General features: G+C 42.0%; 1 protein-coding gene across 2 annotated transcripts; it reads left to right on the top strand.

Moving 5' to 3' along the window:
• Window positions 1-9,502: 9,502 nt before the first annotated feature.
• On the top strand, window positions 9,503-23,569 carry LOC113448344 (uncharacterized). Of its 2 annotated transcripts, none has more exons than XM_087934332.1 (5): window positions 9,503-9,582; window positions 14,337-14,655; window positions 17,371-17,573; window positions 19,011-21,139; window positions 22,434-23,569. In XM_087934332.1, exons 2-5 carry the CDS (start codon window positions 14,380-14,382, stop codon window positions 23,522-23,524), a joined length of 3,699 nt encoding a protein of 1,232 aa, XP_087790458.1. In that variant the 5' UTR covers window positions 9,503-9,582; window positions 14,337-14,379; the 3' UTR covers window positions 23,525-23,569. The 2 variants fall into 2 exon arrangements, with proteins under 2 accessions (XP_087790458.1, XP_087790457.1); XM_087934331.1 differs by lacking the exon at window positions 9,503-9,582 and adding an exon at window positions 13,616-13,709.
• The last annotated feature ends 530 nt before the right edge of the window (window positions 23,570-24,099 follow it).

Genomic DNA, 24,099 nt, shown 5'->3' with positions numbered 1-24,099 from the left:
GCCTACCTCCTGGTGTCCGGGATACTCCATCAAAGATTTCAAACAAAGTTAGACAGCCGTTATATCAGCGATGGTATGAGGATTCCTGGCCAGAAGAGGGGTTTGAGGTGGATAAGCTAGAAGATCTATAAGATCCCTCTCAACTCTATTATTCTAAGGTTGTGGGATCCAATTAATATAAAGTTCCAGCTTCTGTATACCCAACATTGGATCCAGGTTTGGTCACCACACTATCAAAAAGAGGTTGAGACTCTAGAAAGAGGGCAGAGGAAAGCAACCAGGATGATTAGGGGATAGTTGGAGGCAGAGATGGGTTTCAAAATTTTTAACCGGTTCTGTGGGCGTGGCTTAGTTGGTGGGCATGGCTTGGTGGTCATGTGACCGGGTGGATGTGGTTTGGTGGTCATGTTATTGGCTGGGCGCGGCCTACTCAATATCACTCACATCGAGGCACGCATCTCCTCACCTGGCCTCTCATGACTGTGGGGATGCTGCAATAGTCGTAAGTGTGAAAAACGGTCATAAGTCACTTTTTTCAGTTTCATTGTAACTTTGAATGGCCACTCCACACAAGCAAAGTACCAGCAAAGGAGGGGGAAAAGAACTCCAGAGAGGTTCCTGAGACAGGAAGTGTAGTCCTACCAAGAATGTAATAAGGGTTAACGGAGAGGCAGTTTCTGTAAGCAACACCAGAATGTTCCCTTCCTGCCTTCCTGCCTTACAGGATTAGGCCAATAATTTCTTCTAACAACCGGTTCTCCGAACTGCTTAGAATATTAACAACCGGTTCTACCGAATAGGTGCGAATCTATAGAATCCCATCCCTGGTTGGAGGCTAATACATACGATGAACGATTGCAGGAATCGAGCATGGCTACTCTAGTGAAGAGAAGGAAAATGGGAGACATGATAGCAGTCTTCCAATATTTGAAGAAATGCCACAAAGATGGAAGGGTCAAGCTCTTCTCCAGAGCATTCCAAAGTATAGAACAGTTGAGCTAAGCCATGCCCAGGCTCCTTGCTGTCTCCTTCTTGCTCACACAGCAAATGCCTCTGCCTACTAGCATCCATCTGTATTCATCTGACTAGCGTCCTGTCAGTGTATGAGAGAATTGAGGACTGTTTGGAAACTGAAAGAGTATTTGCTGTGTGAGCAAGAAGGAGGCAGCAAGAAGCTTGGGCGTGGCTTAGCTCAACTGTTCTGTACTAAAGCTGCTTGGTGCTGTGAAATTGAAACTGAAACTCCTCTCCTCTGCTTGTGTTTTGCATTTGGAAGAGATTTCTTTTCAGGTAACACTTAGCATCAGAGTGTAACAACAACAATAATATAGGAAATACTCTAAATGCTCTGATGGTCATTTCAAAAAATCCTTTCTTAGTGAGTCCCTAGAAGCCAAGTGGAAGATGCGTGTCAAATTTCAAGTTTGTAGGCTTTACAGTTCTGGAGATTTTGTGATGATGCCTGAGTGACATTTCGCTTTTATATAGATAGATACAGTATATGAACATAATTATGATATTTGTATGTTAACACCGTGGACACCTAGAGAATACTTTGTTCAACACAGAAAGGAAATGTTTGATATAAAACAATAAAAAAATACTTAAAAAAAAAGAATTGGGATGTTTGGCAACTGACTCGTATTAACGACTGGGTGGCTCACTTAACAGCTGCAGGGATACCCTTAACCAAGTTGGCTTGAGAAGTCGTAATGTGGGGACGAAAATCACTTAGCCATTGTTTTGGAGCAAAAAAATTTTGAGGTTCTAATGCATTCGTATACTGAGGACCAGGAGTTTTTTAGAAGTGTGGCCTAGGAAGAAATAATTTAAGCATGAGATTTAATCCTACATAAAAATGCAGCATGCAAATTGGGGTGCTGGTATATTTTTTTAAAAAAGTATGGCTAATTGGTCGAAATGAAAGTTAACTAGAGTTGGCAATATAATCAGAGTTGAAAAGAGGCGGTTTTCTACGGCACAAATTAGCCCAAGGGCTTGGAAAATCTATGTTGTGTATGCCAAGTTGTGAGACATTTTCCATTCTTTGCGGGTTCTGGAGGAAACACAATGGTATTAAAAAGGGGCGGGGCTTGGTACAATTTTGGCTGCCATCTTAACCTTTTTTTTTAATTCCGTCCCCATCCCCTGGTATGTTTATTTCTTTAAAAATAAAGATATGTTGGTGAAATAAAACAAGATTTCTTCAACTTTCTCTCAGGAAAATAGCTGAAATAGCCCCACTTATTTTTGTTTTGTAATTCAGTGGCATAGTGGCATGCCAATTAGTGTACAATCAAGGTGACAATAAGGTTATTCTAAGTTCTAAGTTGGCCTACAACTTATTTGCAGAGGTGACATTACAACTATCATAACTCACCTGGGCATAAGTACCATAATTCTTCTCTGAAGTCCTTTCCTGGTGGTTCAACCACAGACCAGACCTTCCTTGCTGAAAGTGGTTTTTCTTTACAAAAAGAAAGAAAAGGAAGGAAGGAAGGAAGGAAGGAAGGAAGGAAGGAAGGAAGGAAGGAAGGAAGGAAGGAAGGAAGGAAGGAAAGAAAGAAAAAACCCAAACTTTTCATAAACCCAGATGGCCTTCCTCTCTGGAAAGCAAGTCGGTGGTATAAATTTTTCCTCTCTAAATGTTATATGTTAAAGATTAACAAGAAAGGCAACGAAGCAGAGCAACCTGCACAAACAATAAAAAGTGTTGTTATGCACCAGTAAAAAGATGTTTGTATGGCTAGTCCTCAATTTATGACCCTAACTGAGCCCCAAATTTTTGTCATTAAGTGAGACTTTGGTTCAGTGAGTTTGACCCCTCTTTATAACTTTTCATCTCTCTCCCTCTCCTATCTGTCTATCTATCTATCTAACTATCTATCACGTAACTATCTGTCTATCTTATCATCTATCTATCAATCTTATCATGTATCATCTATCTATCCATCTATCTATCATCTGTCTGTCTATTTAGCTAGCTAGCTAGCTAGCTATCTTCTATCTATCTTCTATCTATCTATCATTTATCATCTATCTCTCTTCTATCTATCATCTATCATATATTTTTTATTTATTTGATTTGATTGTCAGTCGCTTACAAGGTAATAGGTATAAGTATAAACATGAGTAAGAATACAGAAGATAGGCACGATTAAATGGGGACAGTAGGACAGGGACAGTAGGCACGATGGTGTACTTATGCACGCCTCTTACAGACCTCTTAGGAAGGGGGTGAGGTCAATAGTGGATAGTTTAATAAGGTTAAAGGAGTGGGGGTTAGAGGATGTAACAACAGAGTCAGGGGGTGCATTCCAGGCATTGACCACCCTGTTGCTGAAGTCATACTTTCTGCAATCGTTTGGAGCGGTTTACACTGAGTTTGTATCTGTTGTGTGCTCTTGTATTGTTGCGGTTGAAGCTAAAGTAGTCATTGACTGGTAGGACATTGTAGCAGATAATTTTGTGTGCTACGCTTAAGTCCAACCATAGACGGCGTAGTTCAAGATTGTCCAAGCCCAAAATCTCAAGCCTGGTGATATAGGGTATTCTGTTGCAAGCAGAGAAGTGTAGTATAATTCTCGTGGAATACTTCTGGATTCACTCAATTGTCTTAATGTCTGATATACAGTGGGGATTCCAGACAGATGAGTTGTATTCGAGTATTGGTCTAGCAAAGGTTTTGTATGCCCTAGTTAGCAATTCAATATTTCCAGAGAAGCTTCATAAGATTAGACTTACAACTCTTAATAACTTTTTGGCAATGCTGTTACAGTGAGCTCTGGCACTTAGATTATATCTATCTATCATCTATCTATCCATCTATCTATCTATCTATCTATCTATCTATCTATCTATCTATCTATCTATCTATCTACCTACCTACCTACCTATCTACCTACCTATCTATCTCTATTGTTCTTTACCATTGCCTGCTTCCTAGGGCTGAGAGAGAGTGTCTGGCCCAATGACAAACCTCATCTGAACTCTTGCCAAGAAAACTGCAGTGACTTGTTCAGGCTGTTGCCAGGAATCAACCCTGATGCAAAGAAACACAAACACTATAGGAACCAAGCGCAAATATATATATATATACTCTAGCAACTTAGTTAAACAACTTCAATGTTTATTACTTTGCATATAAAATAAAACATCTTCGCTGCTCGTTGCTCCCTCCTTCTGCCCAACTTAGCCCCTGGTTTTAAATTGCTAGGTACCTTCTTCTCTGTATGTTTTTATGGCCAGTTTCCCAACCCATGAACCACCTGGAATTCATTTATCGTGCCAACTTCTGAAGTTTCCCTCCCCCCGCTTTTTTTCCTGCTGACTTTGCTTCTCTGGCTTCAGCTGCCTTGGGAGACCTTCCTGGATCTTCTTCTTGGAGGCAGCTCTTCTGACTTGGTGTAGGGTCTCCTGCTTGGGCGGGGAGTTGGACTAGATGGCCTACAAGGTCCCTTCCAACTCTGTTAATCTGAGACTTCTGGCTCTCCCAGCCATGACCTCTTCTGCTCCACACCTTGTCTGGTGGCCTCCAGCAACATGTTCACCTGAATTAGACAACACCCTCCTCCTCCTTCTGTCTACCTGCTCTGGAATCTACCTGCAGTTGCTTTGAAGGAATTGTAGACTTCCCTACTTTTTTTCGGCTAAGGCCTGTTGGCCTAAACTCTGCAGCTGACAGACCCACTGCAAGGAGGAAAAAATATGTGGCTTTAGTCTTGCATATAACATTATTTTCTGTTTGGAGGCAATTTTTCCTTCCACCCATGTCCTTAACTTTTAAAATACAGACCACCCTTGGCTATTCATTTAGTGTCCGTTCAAAAAGGGACTTAGGACCATTTTCTAGGCTTACATCTGTGGTAACAACTCTATGGTCACATGATCAAAATTCAGATGCTTAGTAATTGGCATGTATTTCAGAATGGAGATGGAAGGGACCTCGGAGGTCTTCTCGTCCAGCCCTTCGCTCAAGCAGGAAACCCGAGACCATTTCAGACACAGTCTCTTCTTAAAAACCTCCAGTGACGGAGAAGGAAGGAAGGAGGGAAGGGAGGGAGGAAGGAAGGAAGGAAGGAAGGAAGGAAGGAGGGAGGGAGGGAGGGAGGAAGGAAGGAAGATAGCATAACAGAATAACCTCATTAGAAGGGACCCTGGAGGCTGTCTAGTCCAGCCCCCTGCTCAAACAGGAGACCCTATACCATTTCAGACAGGTGGCTGTCCAGTCTCTTCTTACCAACCTCCAATGATAGGGAAGGAAGGAAGTTAGGAAGTTAGGAAGGAAGGAAGGAAGGAAGGAAGGAAGGAAGTTAGGAAGTTAGGAAGGAAGGAAGGAAGGAAGGAAGGAAGGAAGGAAGGAAGGAGGGAGGGAGGGAAGATAGCATAGCAGAATAACAGAGTTAGAAGGGACCTTGGAGGTCTTCTAGTCCAGCCCACTGCTTGAGCAAGAGATCCTATATCATTTCAGTGACTGTCCAGTCTCTTGTTAAAAACCTCCAGTGATGGAGCACTCACAATTTCCGGTGGCAAGCTGTTCCACTGGTTAATTGTCCTCACTGTTAGGAAGTTTCTCCTTCATTCCAAGTTACTTCTCTCCCTGATTAGTTTCCTGTCTTGCCTTTATGACTTTATTTTATGATGGCTGCAATGTCCCAGGATTATGTATTCTCTCTCTTTTTTTTTTTGCAACCTTCCAACAAGCAAAGTCAATGGGAGAAGCCAGATTCACTCAACAACCATGTTACTAACTTAATGCCATGATTCGCTTAATGACTGTGGCAAGAAAAGTCATAAAATGGATCCAAAACTCTCATCACAACCATCTCGCTTAGTGGTGGAAATGTTGGGCTCAACTGTGATCTGAACGACAACTTTTAGAGCATGATTTGTGATCACCCCAATTTCCTCTACAAAGAATCTAAGGAGAACATGGCTACCTCTGTCAATGCCACCATTATATTACTGTGTTTCCTCCAAAATAAGACCCTGTCTTATATATTTTTTGCTACCAAAAAAGGCATCAGGTCTTACTTTTGGGGGAAGGTCATCCACTGACTAACCTCACTTAAATAAATACAAAAGTATGCATACACCCACATATATTATGTGACACAGAGAAACAACACAGTCTAGTTCAGATGTGTACATGTACACAGCAAGAGAAACTGTGGCTTAACCTGGAACGGTGACGTATCATGTTTTTCCAAAAATAAGAGCCTGTCTTATATTTTTTTTGCTACCAAAAAAGGCACCAGGCCTTATTTTCGGGGGATGCATCATCCACTGACTAACCTCACTTGCGCGCGTTGCCCCCAGCCTCCTTTTCGCTGTCAGAGGCCTTCAGGAACGTCTTCTTCTGTGGCTGGCAAGGCTTTCCTGAAGGCCTTTGCATCCCATAACGGAGCTCTGGATCGATCCAGAGCTTTGCTATCAGCTCCAGAGGCCTTCAGGAAAGACTTGCTGGCTGCTGAAGAAATAGGCCAGCTAAGGCAGGCGTCGGGGTGTGTGAGGCCTGGCTACAACTCTCCAAAGGTAAGTAGTAGGGCAGCTACACTCCTCCCTATCCCCACCCTACCTTAATTCTTATCCTTCCACTCTGGAGTGGGTGGGATTTTAATTAGGGCTTATTTTGGGGGGTAGGGCTTATATTGGGCACACATACAAATCAAGCTAGGACTTACTTTCAGGGTAGGTTGTATTTTGGGGGAAACGGTATTTTATCAAGTGTTTCTTTAGCCTGGCCCACAATCATGAATCCCTTTAGTTTGACTTCCATGTTCTTTTGCAAACTAGGAATTGTAGGTAGACTTCTTGGTATATTTCACTTCCAACCAATACAGAGTAATCTAAACGTTTTCCCAACCTCTCTCTCTCTCCTTGTTGGAAGTCTGACAAACCCCTCTGAAAGGTCACCCTGTTTGTTTCCAAGCAACTCTGATTGTTTTTTAAAAGAGGGAAGATGAAGAATGCTGTATTTGCAATAAAAGCTTTCTCCAAACTATGGCTAAGCACGCACATCTGAAATAGTCTGGGAGAAACCAGCTTTTCCCATTGACGGCAGAAGTGTAGATAGAAAGCTAACATCTCCTTCTCAGTTAAAGCCAAACCCCTCTTAGTTTGATATACCTAGCTAAATATAAACTGTGTTGCAACCATTGGCCCCATTAGCAGGAAACTGGACTTTTTCCCAAAGGTCAACAACAAAAACGAGCTTCAAAAGGGTTTGGGAGGAGGAGAAGAATCTTGTAACATTGAGGGGAAGGAAATGAGAAAATACTAGACAAGAGGTGAGGACTACTAGACAAGGGGTCCCCAGACCAGCAGAAAGTCCCTTTGGGTTCAACTCAGGGGTGGACTTCACAAAATTTAGCAACTGGTTCTCTGCCTGGGTGCTGGGTGGGTGTGGCTATAGTGGGCGTGGCCTAGTTGGCCTCCTACACCACAGTCGGGGGGAGCGTTTCCATCCTCCCCAGGCTCCCGAGGCTTTCCTTGAGCCTCCGGGAGAGCAAAAATGGCCTCTCCAGGCTCTGGAGGCCAGAAATGGGACCGTTTCCTGCCTTCCAGAGCCTCTGGAGGCCCATTTTTCGCCCTCTCCTAGCCTCCTCACAGGCCCTGCACTTACTTGGGATCCAAAATAGGCCACATGGGGACACCTGGGAGGGGAGGGCGGGGTGGGCAGGACCATCCAGAGATGGGATTTGCCGGTTCGCTGAACTGGCCGTAAAATTAATCGGGACAAACCGGTAGCAGCCCACCCCTGGTTCAACTCAGCATCCCAGACATATCCATATAGCAGTGATGGCAAACCTTTTTGTTGTGGTGTGCCAAAAGTGAACACCAGCACCCACAATGCAATGCGCCTCGTGCCCCCTGCACATGCATGTGCAACACCCCTGCCGGTGCCCCCTGACCTGCACTGCACATGTGCATGCCTCCCAGCTTATTTTCGGCCCTTTTGAGGCCATTTTCACCCTCTCAGAGGCTCGAGGGAAGCCTTTGCATCCTTGGAGGCCGAAAAACGGGCCCGTTTTGGTATTTCCAGAAGGCCTGTTTTTTGACCTCCCATGGCTCCAAAGTCTTCTCTTGAGCCTCCGGGAGGGTGAAAACGGCCTCAAATGGGCTGAAAATCAGCTGAGAGGTGCACACATGCGTAGTGCAGGTAAGTTTGGCTGGAGCTCACATGCCTGCACAAATGCTCCGCATGCCACCTGTGGCAAGCGTGCCATAGGTTTGCCATCACAGCCATATAGTTTTCTTAGCAACAATAAAGCTTCTTGGATAAGAAAAAGCCAGAAAGTCCAGTTGCCTCTTGAAAAAAAAGCATCTTTGGGACAACCCATGACCTGGATGATTGAGAAGCTCCATAGATACCTTCAATGATGGAAGACCCACAACTCTAGAAGGCAAACTATTGCATTGAACAATTTTTCTCAATGACAGGACATTTCTCCTTCATTCTAGGTTGGGTCTTTCTTTAATGATCTTCCACCAGTTATTTCTTTTCCTGCCCTCAGGTGCTTTGGAGAGTTGTCTTCTCTGTGACAATCCCTCAAATACTGGAGGATGATTATCATGTCCTCCTAATCCTTCTGTTTGATAGACTAAGCACACCTAGCTTTCTCAACCATTCATTATACAGTTTTTAGCCTCCGGACCCTTCCTCGTTTTTGTTGTTCTTCTCTGCACATACGCTCAATTGCAAAACATCTCGAGAGGGTCAAAGATGAGAAAGCAAAGAATGAAATCTCGTCATGCAACTTCCCCATTCTTTGACAAATAGGTGAGTTGTGCTTCTTCCTCCACTGGGCTGAAATGAGGATGTAACTTAGCAGCCGCTGACCACAACTGTAACCCACAGAATTTTCCTATTCAGAATAACAGAGTTGGAAGAAATAGAATAGAATAATAGAGTACAGTTAGAGAAGAGAAGAGAAGAGAAGAGAGGAGAGGAGAGGAGAGGAGAGGAGAGGAGAGGAGAGAAGAGAAGAGAAGAGAAGAGAAGAGAAGAGAAGAGAAGAGAAGAGAAGAGAAGAGAAGAGAAGAGAAGAGAAGAATTGGAAGGGACCTTGGAGGTCTTCTAGTCCAACCTACTGCTCAGGCAGGAAAGCCTATACCATTTCAGACAAATAGTTGTCCAATCTCTTCTTAAAAACTTCCAGTGTTGGAACATTTGCAACTTCTGGAGGCAAATTGTTCCACTGATTAATTTCTTTCACTGCCAGGAAATATCTCCTTAGTTCAAGGTTGCTTCTCTCCTTGAACCAAGTAGCATTCTTCAACCTGGATGCAGCGTAAAGCCATACACCCTGCTTGTGGGACCTCTCAAAAGTCTTGGTTGGGAAACGTGCCAGAATAAAAAGAGTTATTGTCCCACAGGTGTCACAAAACTTTTCACTGAATTGTTTAGCAAGCGTTCCAAAGCTAAGCACCATCTGCAGGGAGGTGTTAAGCCCTGATTTTTGACTCCCCCTGTTAAGTGTTTGTTTGCCTTTGAGGCAATGCAACAGTACAAAGACTGGATGGAACTAGTTCACACAAGCCAAAGAAACCAATTCTCCACACCCTGGCTGGCTTCAAGAGGTAATTCTACATTCCAGATGCAATCTTGGTTCTTTTCTTAGCATATCCCCTCATTCTCTCTCTCTCATTCCCACTCTCTCACCCTGTGTCTCTCTGTCTCTCTCTGTCTCTCTCTGTCTCATTCTCTCTTCCTGTCTCTCTCTGTCTCTCTGTCCCTGTCTCTCTCCTCTCTTTCCCTGTCTCTCCTCCCTGTCTCTCTCTGTCTCTCTGTCTCTCTGTCTCTGTCTCTCTCATTCCCTCTCTCTCTCCCTGTCTCTCTCTGTCTCTGTCTCTCATTCCCCCTCTCTCTCCCTGTCTCTCCCTGTCTCTCTGTCTCTCTCATTCCCCCTCTCTCTCCCTGTCTCTCTCTGTCTCTCTGTCTCTGTCTCTCTCATTCCCGCTCTCTCTCTGTCTATCTGTCCCTGTCTCTCTCCTCTCTCTCTCCTCCCTCTCTCTCTCATTCCCCCTCTCTCTCCCTCTATCTCTCTGTCTCTCTGTCTCTCTCTGTCTCTCTCATTCCCTCTCTCTCTCCCTGTCTGTGTATGTGTGTGTGTGTCTTTCTGTCTCTGTCTCTGTCTCTGTCTCTCTCTCTCTCTCTCTCTCTCTGAAAGTTACAATTTTTTTTGTAGTTTATTATGTCATGTCTTTTTTTTATTTTTATAAAAAAAAAATTATTTTAACAACAAGACAACATAAACATACCACAAAAAACATAAAAATATCCTCCTTCCTCATGAATTTACATACAGTGGATCGATTGGTTTACCACTTTTTTGTGTGCATCCATTTCCTAGTCACTAATATAATTATATTAGATAATAGCTCATATTATCAATCAATAATTGTATAACCTAATATCATCACTAAAAAAAATCATTTATCTATAATTTTGTTAATTCATATTTTAACGAGATAACTATAGTTTACTTAATTTATTTTGCAATAAATCATAAGATCATACCAAATCTATCTTGATAATGTTTTATAAAGATAATATCAAGAAAAAAAATTTTTATGCTAAATCTGAATATTCTATTATGTTTTATTATCTAACCATTGATAAAAAAGATCCCAAACTTCATAAAATTGTTTATCTTCTTGTTCTCTGATTTCAAATGTCAATTTACTCATTTCAGCACAATCCAATATTTTCTTAACAGTTTCTTCCTCTGATGGAGTTTTCTCACTCTTCCAGTTCTTAGCAAATACAATCCTAGCCGCTGTTAATATATTTACGATCAAATACTTCAAATTTTTATTATATATATCAGGTAAGATTCCCAATAAAAAAATCTCTGGTTTCAAGTCTATATGTGTCTTTGTCATTTTTTCCAACCATATGCGAATTTTAGTCCAATATTTTCTAGCGTCCTCATTCCCCCTCTCTCTCCCTGTCTCTCTCTGTCTCTCTCTCTCTGAAAGTTACAAATTTTTTTAAAAATAAAATTGGAATGCTCCTATCAAAAAGAAACAACATTCTTGTAGAACATTTTGGAGTGGGAAAAGAAAAACAAAAAAGACAATGCTCAGAGGATACAACAATGTTATAGAAGCTGGTGAAAGGAAAGTTGCTCAATTTTAAAGCCCACAAGCAAGAAAGTCCTTGACCACTCTGATATAAAAATATCCCCGGCGTTATTTTATAATGCTGGAAAATGCCTTGGGGAAAGCTATAAAAACACAATCAACAGGAACTCTATCCAATGCACAGAAAGGCTTTTGCAAAATCACTTCCTGTCTTCTGGATCAAGCAGGGAGTTTTGGCCAGGATAACCTCTCTAGAGTCCATTTAGGACAAACAGCGGAAATTCTATTTCTTTTCACATCTGTCAATCAACAGTCTTGGTACCAATGAAAGCTCTTGATAGCAGACATTTTCTTTGGGGTGTGAAAGAAAGTCCTGCCTGATATGAAAAAAAGCCAATATTTTAGGCGATGGGACCAGCTGGTTCCTACAGTGCATCCTTGACTTATAACAGTTTATTTAATGACCGTTGGAAGTTACAAAGGTTGTGACAAAAAGCGATGGATGAATGTTTTCCACACATATGACCATTGCAGGATTCCTCACAGAGATGTGATCAAAATTCGGCAAAGGACTCACATTTATGACAGCGATCTTTGGACAAGCAAAGTCCATGGATAAGCCAGATTCACTTAACAACCGTGTTGCTCAACTGAACGCCTGCAGGGGTTCACTTAACAATCAGTGGCAAGAAAGGCCGTAAAACGGGAGGCGAAATTCACTTCACAACTGCCTCGCTGAACAACAGAAACGTTGGGCTCCATGGCGGTCTTAAGTCGAGGACTACCTGTATCTGAATTCTTCCATTTATTCTTCATTGTCTATTTCTTACAAGCCTATGATCTATATGGTTAAAAAGGAGAAAGGAGAAAATGCAGCAATTCACTTAACAACCAAAGGTCGTAAAATGGAGCAAAACTCACCTAGCAATTGTCTGACAGAAATGGTGGGCTCCACTGTGGTTGTAAGTCAAGGATTACACCTATATAAATCAGCTCTCAAAAGCCAACAAATAAGAGAACACTCTAAAGTTACTAAACACCTAAACTTACTTCGCTTTATTTTGGGTGTTTTTAAAAGATTTTATCCTCAGACCTTTATTTGATTTGATTTGATTTGTCAATTACTTTCAAGATAATAGGTATAAGTATAAACATGAGTAAGAATACAGAAAATAGGTACAAATAAACGGGGATAGTAGGACAGACGTGGTAGGCACGATGGTGCACATGCACGCCCCTTACAGACCTCTTAGGAAGGGGGTGAGGTCAATAGTGGATAGTTTAATAAGGTTAAAGGAGTGGGGGGTTAGAGGATGTAACAACAGAGTCAGGGGGTACATTCCAGGCATTGACCACCCTGTTGCTGAAGTCATACTTTCTGCAATCAAGTTTGGAGCAGTTTACATTGAGTTTGTATCTGTTGTGTGCTCTTGTATTGTTGCGACTGAAGCTGAAGTAGTCGTTGACTGGTAGGACATTGTAGCAGATAATTTTGTGTGCTACGCTTAAGTCCAACCATAGGCGGCTTAGTTCAAGATTGTCCAAGCCCAAAATCTCAAGCCTGGTGATGTAGGGTATTCTGTTGCAAGCAGAGGAGTGTAGAACTCTTCTAGGGAAATACTTCTGGACTAACTCAATTGTGTTAATATCCGATATACAGTGCGGATTCCAGACAGATTAGCTGTATTCAAGTATTGGTCTAGCAAAGGTTTTGAATGCTCTAGTTAGCAATTTATCTTTGGACATATTCAATGTCCGAAGATAAAATGTTTAAAGATTGTAGAGAGTCCAGAAATATTTCACGAGAGGAGTCCTCCACTCCTCTACTCACAACAGAATATGCTACACTACCAGGCTTGAAATTTTAGGTTTAGACAACCTAGAACTACACTGCCTTCAGTGTGATCTAAGCATAGTACATAAAATTATCCACTACAATGTCCTACCCATCAATGACTACTTCAGCTTCAACCACAACAATACACGAGCACACAATAGATACAACTCAAGGTCAACTGCACTAAACCCAATTGCAGGAAATACGACTTCAGCCACAGAGCGGTCAATGCCTGGAATGCACTACCTGACTCTGTGGTTTCTTCCCAAAACCCCAAACACTTTAACCTCAGATTGTTTACTGTTGACCTCACCCCATTCCTAAGAGGTCTGTAAGGGGCGTGCATAAGCGCACCAATGTGCCTACCATCTCTGTCCTAATGTTTCCCTTTTTATTCGTATCTATTTCATGTATTAATAATCATATTTATACTTATATATGTTATCAAATGCATGCTTGACAAAATAAGTAAATAAATAAAAAAATCTACATGAAGATCTGGGTTTCATCAACAGGTCTCTCTACTGCTTCCAAGAAATATGAGGAGCAGAACGGCCCCTCCCAAAAACTGTCATTCACAACGACTTGGAGCCGAAACGTTACCCAGCCCCCAAACATGTTGTAATCTCGCCTCATAACAAGTAACCTGTTTCCTCCCAGAAATAAGTTGGCTTTGTAGAGCCTTGTAACCCGAGAAGCAGCCAAGCAGATGTCTCTTCGAGTAACCCAGCAACGAGAACACAAGGACTTGTGTCCTAGGTTGCACCGAAAAACAAAGGAACAGGTGAGCCATCTGAACAAGATTCAGGATCTTACTGGTGTTTTGCCAACTGAGAATCAGCAACAGAGGAAGAAAGTAAAGATATATTAAAAAAAACTTTATTTATTTATAAAATAAAGAGAGAGAAATCAAGCTCAGCTCTAGTCTTTTTTTAAATTATTGGAAACATCCAACGTACTTGGACCCTTGGTTGGACTAGAAGACCTCCAGGGTCTCTTCCAACTATTATTCTGTTACATTGAGGTCACTGAATCATAGACATGGACTTGCTGTGTAGCTGGCAGTTAAATCTCTCCCCCTCCCCTTAGGAGAACGAGTATAAGATTTCATCTGATGGAAGTGCCTTGAGAAAGAGAGATGGAGGGTGGAAAGGGGAAGGAGAAAGAGAGAGAGAGAGAGAGACAGAGAGAGACAGAGACAGAGACTGTCAACCACTGAAGAAAACAGGTTACTTATCTAAAGTATCTAATCACCTTCTCTGAAGTGAAATGTGAGTGCCTGCTTTGTTTTGAAGATGACTACAATTTTGCAAGTCAGTCAATGCATGACTCATCAAAGGTTCAGTGCCTGGTTGTTGAGGTCTTTATGGGTTTTTTGCCTAATCTTGAACCTGTTTTATCTTTCCACAAGTCTGACCTGCAGTGTTTGGAAAGCGTCTCTTCTCCACAACTGGATGGATGCCTTAACCAGCCCCGTGATGGCCTTCAGCATCTACCTGGCCTTTCCTGTGCTGTCAGGGAAACAAGTTCTGACAGCCTTCTCCTTGAATGCCCTTCTCTGGATGTTCCTCGTCTTCACTGGGATTTCCCTTGTCGTCAAGGAATCACATCGACCGTGTGAAGATGTACAGATCCTTCAAGGAGTTCTGGGAAGAAGAGCAGTCACTGGAAAAGCATCCCCTTATCCCCTATCCCTGTTTGCCTGCCAAGGAAAAATAACGTACTATGAGGTAAATGCAGGGGTGGGATTCAGCTGGTTTGGGCTGGTTCAAGCGGACCGGATGTTAAATTTACATCTGCTTTGCCGAACCGGTAGTTGAACCTATCATCTGGCCCTGCCCACCCCTCCCCTCCCAGGAGTCTCCCCGCAGCACAGTTTGGACGCAGGTAAGTGCAGGGTCTGCACGGAGGCTCTGGGAGGGTGAAAAATGGGCCTTCCAGAAGTCCAGAAACGGGTCCATTTCCAGCTTCCGGAGGGCCTCCAGAGCCGACGGAGGACATTTTCACCCTCCCAGAGGCCTGAGGGAAGCCTCCAGACTCTGGGGAAGGTGAAAAATAGCCCTCTCGGAAGTTACAGTAGGCCACACCCACCATGGCCACACCTACCCAGCAACCGGGCAGCAAACCGGTTGCTGGGATTTTTGAACACCCCCCCCCGGGTAAATGCTCCTTGAAGACCAGCAAGAATCCAATTTGCAGTCCTGCTCGATCAGTGAAATGGTTTTACTTCACTCTGTGATTAAGTTGCTAGAAAACAGAAGGACTCCAGTGGTAGTGGTGGGAGAGATCATTTCTCCCAGGGTTTCAGTCCACACAGAGATAAATCTGCCTTTTTGTCAGGTCAGAAAGTGGGCTGAGAAACTATCTACAGGTCCGTCACATCCTGGACATAAACTGTTTCAACTTCTCCCCTCGGGATGCCACTATAAAACATTGCACGCCAAAACAACCAGACACAAGGACAGTTTTCTCCCTCCATGCTACCACTCTGCTGAACATCTAATTTTCACAGCGCTGTCTTATGTCTAAGTATATTTACCCATGTACTGTAGTGTGACTGTATTATATTATCCTTCTCATATTTTACAGTGCCTTCTCATATTGGTATCTTAAGATTTTATTGCTTAGTTACTTGCATGTACAGTGCGAGCTTCTGCACCAGAGACAAATTCTTTGTATGACCTATCACACTTGGCCAAACAAAGTCTTCTATTCTATTCTATTCTATTCTATTCTATTCTATTCTATTCTATTCTATTCTACTCTATTCTACTCTAGTCTGTTCATTTTCTATTCTATTCTGTTCTGTTATATTCTATTTTAGTCTATTCCTTATTCTATTCTATTCCATTCTTCGTCCTATTCTATTCTATATTCTACGCTCTATATTGTATTATATTATATTCTTTGTCCCATTCCATTCCATATTCCATATTCCATATTCCATATTCTGTTCCGTTGTGTTATTTTCTGTTTTGTTCTATTCTGCTTTTAGTTAACTTGCTGGCTATCTGTCAGTACCTATTGCAACATCTCACTGATAGAATCGCCTAACAACTCAGAATGGTATCTCTGCTGATACCATCAAGGTTTTTTTAAAAAAACTGGAATATAAACACCATTATTTTTCTATGCGTTCTACCACCTTGACAGCAAATCTAATATTTCATTGAGTTGGAAATAAGCCTGACTGTGTTTAGCAAAGCGTAGAGCAGATCTACTGCTTTGAAACATCTGAACTATTTGCCACTCCTTCGTTCTACACAATAGTTAAGAGCAGTTGATCTTTCCGGGAGAGAAAATATACCAGTTGGGGTGATATGTTGTTGGGCTAGAACTGGGATTGGAATCATCAAATTTGCTAACTTCGAAGGTCGCTACATGAGTATGAACTGCAGGTGCTCCCCCTGATGTACCACCACAACTAAAGCCAGAATTTCCTGTCCAAATCTGTGTTGGTTTAGCAAACGATAACATATATATAAAATAATGGGAAAATGGGGGAGAAGAGGAAAAGAGGAAAAAGTGTAGAGTAAAAAGGAATAGAAAAAGTAAAGCATTGACTTCTGACTCTTTTTAGCAGAGTAATAAAAGGTGAATAATATACACAGCCTCAACTTTTTAAAAATTTTGCGTAATAATGTAATAATAGTCCTCAATGTTTGAAAATAAGGTAAAGGTAAAGGTTCCCTTTGCACATACCTGCTAGTTGTTTCCGGTTCTAGGGGGCATTGCTCATCTCTGTTACAAAGCTGAAGAGCCAGCGCTGTCCGAAGACATCTCCATGGTCATGTGGCTGGCAGGACTAAATGCTTTCAAAGGTGCACGGAACGCTGTGATCTTCCTACCAAAGGGGTCCCTATTTTTCTACTTGCATTTTTTACGTGTTTTTGAAGTAGCTGTGACAAGGAACGGGAGCTCCCTCCGTTACACAGCGCTAGGGATTTGAACCGCTGATCTGCCGACCTTTTCTGATCAACAAGCTCAGCGTCTAGCCTGTCCATCTCCACACAATCTAACCTCATTTTTTTTTTTTACTATCAGTTCTGTGGGCATGACTTGGTGGGCGTGGCAGAGGAAGGATACTGCAAAATCCCCATTCCCTCCCCACCCCACTAGCCTGCTTTCCTGCTCCGTTCTCCTGTGCAGGGCAACCAAAGGAGACCCAGCCAATCAGATGGGACTCAGGAGGCAGAGAAGAGATGGGGTTGGTGGGGCCAGTCAGAGGTGGGATGTTCTGGTTCTCAAAACTATTCAAAATCTCCACTACCAGTTCTCCAGAACGGGTCAGAACTGGCTGAATCCCACCTCTGATATCTAACACCTTTTTTTATCACCATTCCCTTGGAGGGCATGCTGTCCAATTTCCAGTTTATGTATCTGATGGCATGGTTTTGAATGAAAGCCTTCCTGCCCCTGATATGATGCATGTGATTATTGTTTAGATCACTCTGGCTAAGGATTCAACTTTGTCAAAATGGTTAGAATATAGTTTTTCCACAAATATGCATGAAAGAATGCAGTTGACGGAGAAGAAGAACGAAGAATTTCATCTGACAGTGGTTGCCCACAACGAGGCGTGTGAAATTCCAACTGCAAATGTTACACTCCATGGTGAAGATCACATTTGCATCCATGCAAAGAACATGTAAGTTGCACTGACACATAGGGATGATAGGCTTTGATCATCTTGATATGGGTCTGTTTGCAAATACCTACAACACTGATTTAAAAAGTGCTTTTTCAAAAAGCAAGTGAACTTCCTTGGTTTTTCTTTTGAAGACGTTTTGCTTCTCATCCAAGAAGCTTCTTCAGCTCTGACTGGATGGTGGGGAATGGAAGAATTGATACTCCTTGTAGACAGCTGGTCATCTGCGTCCTTTTAGAGGGTTGTTGAGGCCACTTGGAGGCTTATGTGTGTCCTCAGGGTCAGCTAAGTGGTGCTAATGGTTCCTGTAGTCTGCAATTTTTTTCCTCTGGAAATCCATTCCTACTCCCACACCATTCAAAGGGTGTTCATCTCAAATTTTCTAGCTAAAAGTCTGTAGAGGTTCTCAGTCATCCAGGTCATGGTTGCCCCAAAGGGGCTTATTCAAGACTTTCTTGTTTTTTCTTTGAAGATGTTTTGCTTCTCATTCAAGAAGTTTCTTCAGCTCTTCTTCTTCTCAGAGCTGAAGAAGCTTCTTGGATGAGGAGCAAAATGTTTTCAAAGAAAAAACAAGAAAGTCCAGTTGCCTCCTGAAAAAGCACCTTGGGGACAACCATGACCTGGATGATGGATAATCTCTACAGACATTGACTTAAAACTGTAGAAGACAATCAGGGTTTGGTCCATCCATTTCAGTAGAGACCCACTGATGGAATTGAGTTGCGTTCAATCTCAAATGATCCTACTGCTCACTGAAGTTTTTCACATGGCCACCTCGTTCTTTTCTCGATGGACAGGGTGAACTAGAAATTAACAGAATTTTTCCTATTCTTTTGTTCACAGTGTCTTAAATAGATCCAAACACAATCCATTAATAGCATAAAAACCTTAATTGGATTACTTTCTGGATTTTAGCTTCTGAAAATATCTTCTCTTCATAAGAACTTTGAGAAGTTCTTGTGTATCTTTCTATGCTTTGTGGGGATTTTGTATCCTGCCACGAGTGTCCCATCAATTGTGTGCAAATCTATAAGATCTAGATTTCTTGGTGGACTACAACCAATATTTTTTTTAAAAAAGCAGGCCAATTAAATAAGCAGAAGCTAAAAATGGTGAAGAATAAATTATCAAATAAAAGGTACATACCCCACAATAGTTATGTACTGTCCACTTTAAAAGAAATGTTTTCGTACAATTTTCAAGCAAGCCCAATAGTTCTTTTCTAACCTGACCTAAGAGCCATTTTTAAAACAATATCTTAGAAACTTTTTCATCATTACGTTTGTGAGAAAAATACACTGACTTTATGATTGCAATCATAAACATCAATACTTAGAGTCAATATATGTAATGTTGAGTAGCTCTGGAAAACGTTCAATTATAATTCTGTTTTAAAAGATGTCAGTCTTTTAACCGTATTTGTTTTGGGGCTTTCAGTATTTGTTCCGGAGGTTGGCATGCCAAACACGTTTCCATCACTTTTGCTGAGATCGTACTTCAAAGGGAAGATACTCTGGAAATTAAAGAACAACTCAATCTGATTTGCACCATGGCAGAATATCTCCACTTGGATCCTTCCTCACTCACGCTTATTCCAGTCGAAGACTCCCTAAATAAATATTTCCAGAACCTAACCATATTGGCTGAAGATATCAGATACATCAACTCTACAAAAGGCCATCGCATAGGACTCTGTTGGCCAGTTGGGTTTGGGGTGTTTGCTATGCTGCCTGACTTGATACGAGTCCTGAGCCACAACGTCGAGTCAGACAATCTCTCCCAGCTCCTAGGTTATGAAATTGTTGGCTGGCGAGTCCTTAAACAAGGATATGAAAAAAGAAATCCCAACAAGTGGCAGAAGAGGAAAATGGCCACCCCAAAGCCTACCTGGAGGCCAACCCAAACTCAGAACCTCACAGTTTTGGTAGCTGCTGTGCCAGAGACACATTCAGTTGTAAAGTCTGAAATGAGTTCATTGTATATCAATAAAGGCACTTTCTCTCTTATCCATTCTTACGTGGACTTCAGTACACGACCTGGGATGATCCATATGGATTTGGAGACCACTGAGATCTCCAAATCTACCATGTTTCACTACCTCTCTTCTGAACTTTCGCCTTCCCTGATGCTAAGCTCCACAGAATTTGAGGGGAAAGGGGCTTTTCAAACCCCACCAATATCGGAGCACCTACTGTATGAAGCCTCGCTAGATACTTCAACACAAGAGGATTTCCCCACAACTCAAAAATCTGAGCCAAGGGATAGTTCCACATTATATTATTTGAATTTGTTTATGCCTTTTACCAAAAATCATTTCTCAAACTCTGTTCACCACCCAAGGGACATTTTACCAGAAGAAATGTCTTCTACCTCATCATCATCTCCACGACTTTTCTCAGGAGAATTAAGGAATCTAAATGACCATAGCCCATTTGTGCATCGAACGGCGTCTGGATTTAAATCCATAGAGATCATTTCTATAATCGAACTTTCTCTGCCTTCCATGGTGACGTTAGCATATTTAAGGACATCATTATTATCTTCTGAACTGTCGTTTTCTAGTGTTGCAATATCTCTGCTCTTCTTAAATGACAGCTATCAGAATCTAAAATTACTTAATGTTGACAGTTCTGCCTCAGATACTTTTATGACTATAGCATCAATGAAAGAGACAGACATTTCCAAATGGATCAAAAGCTCCATTTTGACCAACATCCCATCAATATTTGATGCTATCAGTACAAATGGTGATTTTGACCCCAAACCAGGTTCTCCATCCAATGCATGCTCACCAACTCGATTATATTACTGTAGTAATGGTCCAATTTCATCAAAACATTCCACGGATACATTAGATAATAGCACTTTGTTCTCCAGTATCTCTCTACTAACGTTTAGCTTCCTGTCTAAAACCATTAGCAACCCTGTAATTTTTCCTTCTTTCTCATCAGTTCCAGTGGAATTGACATTATTATTTGAATCTAGTAATATATTCCCGATGGAAAAATTGCCCAACAGAAGACAGGTTAGCTCAGATGGAATGAATGCCTGTGAATCTTTTACAACTATTCCATTAACCTACAGATTTGTTACGACAGGAAGCAGTGTCTTAGTATTTATGAAAACTGAAATGGACACTTCTCTATGGATAAAAGGAACAACTCTGTTTTCTAGCACAACATCCAGTGCTGTTATCTTAAGCAGTGAATTCCTTAGTCAAGGAGAGAGGTCTCATAGAAAGACTCAGGCATTGGAGTTGCTTCCTTGTGGATCTTCATGGATTACTCCCCCTGTAGAACTTATTCACACCTCCAGTTTTCGTTTTTCTACATATCTGTTTGACTCTATCCACAATTTAGTTTGGACACCCGTGTTAAATCCCGATACTTTACAACTGGAAACAAATGGTTTAAGTTTGGAAAGCTCATTTGGAACCAAAACAAACATCCAGATTACAAGGGATATTGTAGTCTCAACATTGAAAGAACCGGCCAATGTTTTCAGCCGCAAAGGGATATCCACAGAGAATGGAGTTCATGCCACTACTACGTGCCAGAAGACACAAGGTAAGTCATGGTGTTAATTACTTCAGGTAGTCCTTGATTGAACACAATTGAACCCAAAATTTATGTTGTTGAGCAAGGCACACCGCTTTACAATCTTGTTAAGTGAGCTGCTGCAGTTGTTGAATTGGTCACATGGCTAAGTGAATCTGGCTTTCCCATTTTGTTCATCAGGAAGTCATAAAAAGGGGGAATCGCGTGACTCCAAGAGGCTGTGACCGTCATAAAAGTGAGTCCATTGTCCGAATGTAAATCAAGTGATCACAGGGATGTTACAACAGTCCCAAGTGTGAAAAATGGTCATAAGCACTGCTGTAACTTCAAACGCTCATTAAACAAACTGTTGTAAATCAAGGACTACCTGTATTCATTTTCAGTACATGTGGTGCCTCCAGGAACTAAGTAATGAGTACCGAGGTACCATTGCAATACGAAACTATTTAGAAAGCACGTTTGAACTCTTAAAGTCCGATCAATAGCTTGGAAATAAGGAGTTTGCGATGTCAAAACCGTGGTCCCTCTTTTTCTAGCCAAGTCAACTTGGGGCAGGTTGACACAAGGTGCCTTCTTCATCATTGGATAGGTTGCTTCTCCCAAAGGTGCTTTTTCAAGAGGCAACTGGACTTTCTGGTTTTCTGGACTCTTCAGCTTCCAGAGCTGAAGAAGCTTCTTGGATAAGAAGCGAAACATCTTCAAAGAAAAACTGGAAACCAGTTGCCTCTTGAAAAAAGCACCTTTGGGACAACCATGGCCTGGATGGCTGAGAATCTCAGTAGACTTGATTCTTTACATTTCTCTTCTATGATTTTGCACCATAGAGAATATCTTAATTTACTGCACCTCTGTATGGTTTGCCAATTGCACAGGGGCAGATAGGACAGCACTCCAGAGGGTTAACGTCATTGCCCAGAGGATCATGGGTTGCCATCTCCCCTCTTTGGAAGAGCTTTAGAGCTCCCGCTGCCTTAAGAAAGTTCAAAACATTCTCAAAGATCCATCTCATCCTGGGAACCCTTTTTTTGAACTATTACCATCTGGCAGATGGTATAGGATAATAAAAACAAGGACAAATAGGCTGAAAAACAGCTTCTATCCCAGGGCAGCTCTTTTGAATTCTGCTGTACTGTACTGTGAAATGTTAATGCAATATCAGGGGTTTTCAATTCAATTGCATAGAATGTGAAAGAGGTGTGTTTGTGTTTTATTTTTTAATGTATAATGTACACTGAAAACGGCATTTAATTTCATTGTGCGAGGTGCAATGACAATAAAGTAAACTAAACTAATTTTTGTTCAGGTCAGCCAAACACTCCTCCCAGGGTCATTCATGCCATTAAGTGGATCGCAGCAACAGTTGGACACGAGTTCTCATTTTCAATACCGCCAGAGACATTTCATGACCAAGAAGATGGGAATTCAACTCAACTGACCCTTGGAATGAACCCCATCGACGGCTCCCCGACAGATCTGGACAGCTGGTTACAATTTAATGCCAGGGATAGAAGGATGTATGGTTATCCGCTGGATGCAGATTTCCAGTATTCCCCACAGGAGTTTTTACTTTTTGCCATAGATTCAGGAGGACTAAAGACCGAAGATAAATTTGTCGTAGAAATATTCAAACCAACTATTATTCCATGCCACGTTTATACGGTAATCGCAAAAGATAGCTACCACTCGTTCCTGAAAAACAGAAAGAGGATTTACTTATTTTTAAAGAAACTTTCCGATTATTTGTTGGTGGAGTCTCCTGGGCATGTGGTTCTGCTCCATCTCAAAACTGGCTCCGCCGTGTTCACATGGTACAACAAATCGTTTTGCCCAAAGGCTGAGAAATGTGCACGAGATGACATCCAGGATGTGCTCACCAAACTAGGAAGACCTGAGGAAGACGTCCATCCAGATTTTGCAGACGCCATGTTGCCAGAATTCAAAATTGAACAAATTGGAGAGGTGGGATACGGTGGGATGTGCTTATCTGCGACAAACCCAACAAACGACTCTGTAGCGTTCAACAGGACTGTCACTGGATTTGACGGCGGCAACTGTTGGATAACAAACGCGCTCATGGCCTTGTTAGTTGCTGTATGTTGCACAATTCTAGCCTTCCTGATCATTGTCTATCGTCAGAAGTATCGCAAGAAAACATTTCAACCAGAGTGTTCACCTTCCTGTGGCCACATCAACTTCAAGATGGGCACACTGACTTCTCGCAAATCTCCTCTACTGGAACAGGATGTTCTGCCATCAACTCGGTTACCGATACCCATGTCAATGGTTTGTCAACAGCGTTCCTTCAGACCACATCGAGGTCTGGTTATCTCAAAGCTTCCATCTCCTCCGAAGTATAGACTTCCGCCATTGTATGAAAGGAAGGATCCTGGATGACCCTACTCGCTCATTCCAATGCAAGTCTATTCTCATTTATTTATTAAATTTATGTGCTGCTCTAATCTCCTGATCCAAAGCGAGTTTATGTAAAAATCTACCTGAAATCTGTAATTCATTTCTTCTTTTTGTATCTTCTAGCCCAGGGGTGTCAAACTTGATTTCACTGAGGGTCGTATTGGGGCTGTGATTGACCTCGGGGGGGGGGGGCTGTGGCTGACTGGGTGGGTGGATGCGGCCAACTGGGTGGAAATTGCCAGCTTGATGCCACTTACTGGGCATGGCCGACTGGGACAAAAGAAAACTTAAGTTGTACTTCTAAGAATAAGAGGCAGAGATAACCCTCTCCCCTTAGCCCCATCTTAAATGAGCAGGAAGATCTTGCTTCCCACATTGCAAGACAAGAACTAGCTAGTTCATCCAAAGTGGGTCTTTCATAAAAGTGGTTTTCTATGGAATTACGGTCTAAAAGGAGCCTTTATCAATCTTAGCAATGTTACGAGGTGTGGACTTCAACTCCCAGAATTCACCAGCCAGCATGGATGGAGTTAACAGAATTTCACTTAAAAGCCTGG

Source organism: Pseudonaja textilis, chromosome 5, assembly GCF_049901715.1.
Source record: "Pseudonaja textilis isolate UNSWEBS1 chromosome 5, rPseTex1.2, whole genome shotgun sequence".
NCBI lineage: Eukaryota > Metazoa > Chordata > Lepidosauria > Squamata > Elapidae > Pseudonaja > Pseudonaja textilis.
This window is presented reverse-complemented; position numbering and strand designations above follow the sequence as displayed.

What these genes read in the sequence shown, in the direction of transcription:
- LOC113448344 (XM_087934332.1), top strand. Translation starts at nt 14,380, where the DNA reads ATGGATGCCTTAACCAGCCCCGTGATGGCCTTCAGCATCTACCTGGCC. An exon ending in GAAAAATAACGTACTATGAG is followed by an intron (nt 14,656 to 17,370) that starts GTAAATGCAGGG and finishes ATTATTGTTTAG; the next exon opens with ATCACTCTGGCTAAGGATTC. An exon ending in TACGTGCCAGAAGACACAAG is followed by an intron (nt 21,140 to 22,433) that starts GTAAGTCATGGT and finishes ATTTTTGTTCAG; the next exon opens with GTCAGCCAAACACTCCTCCC.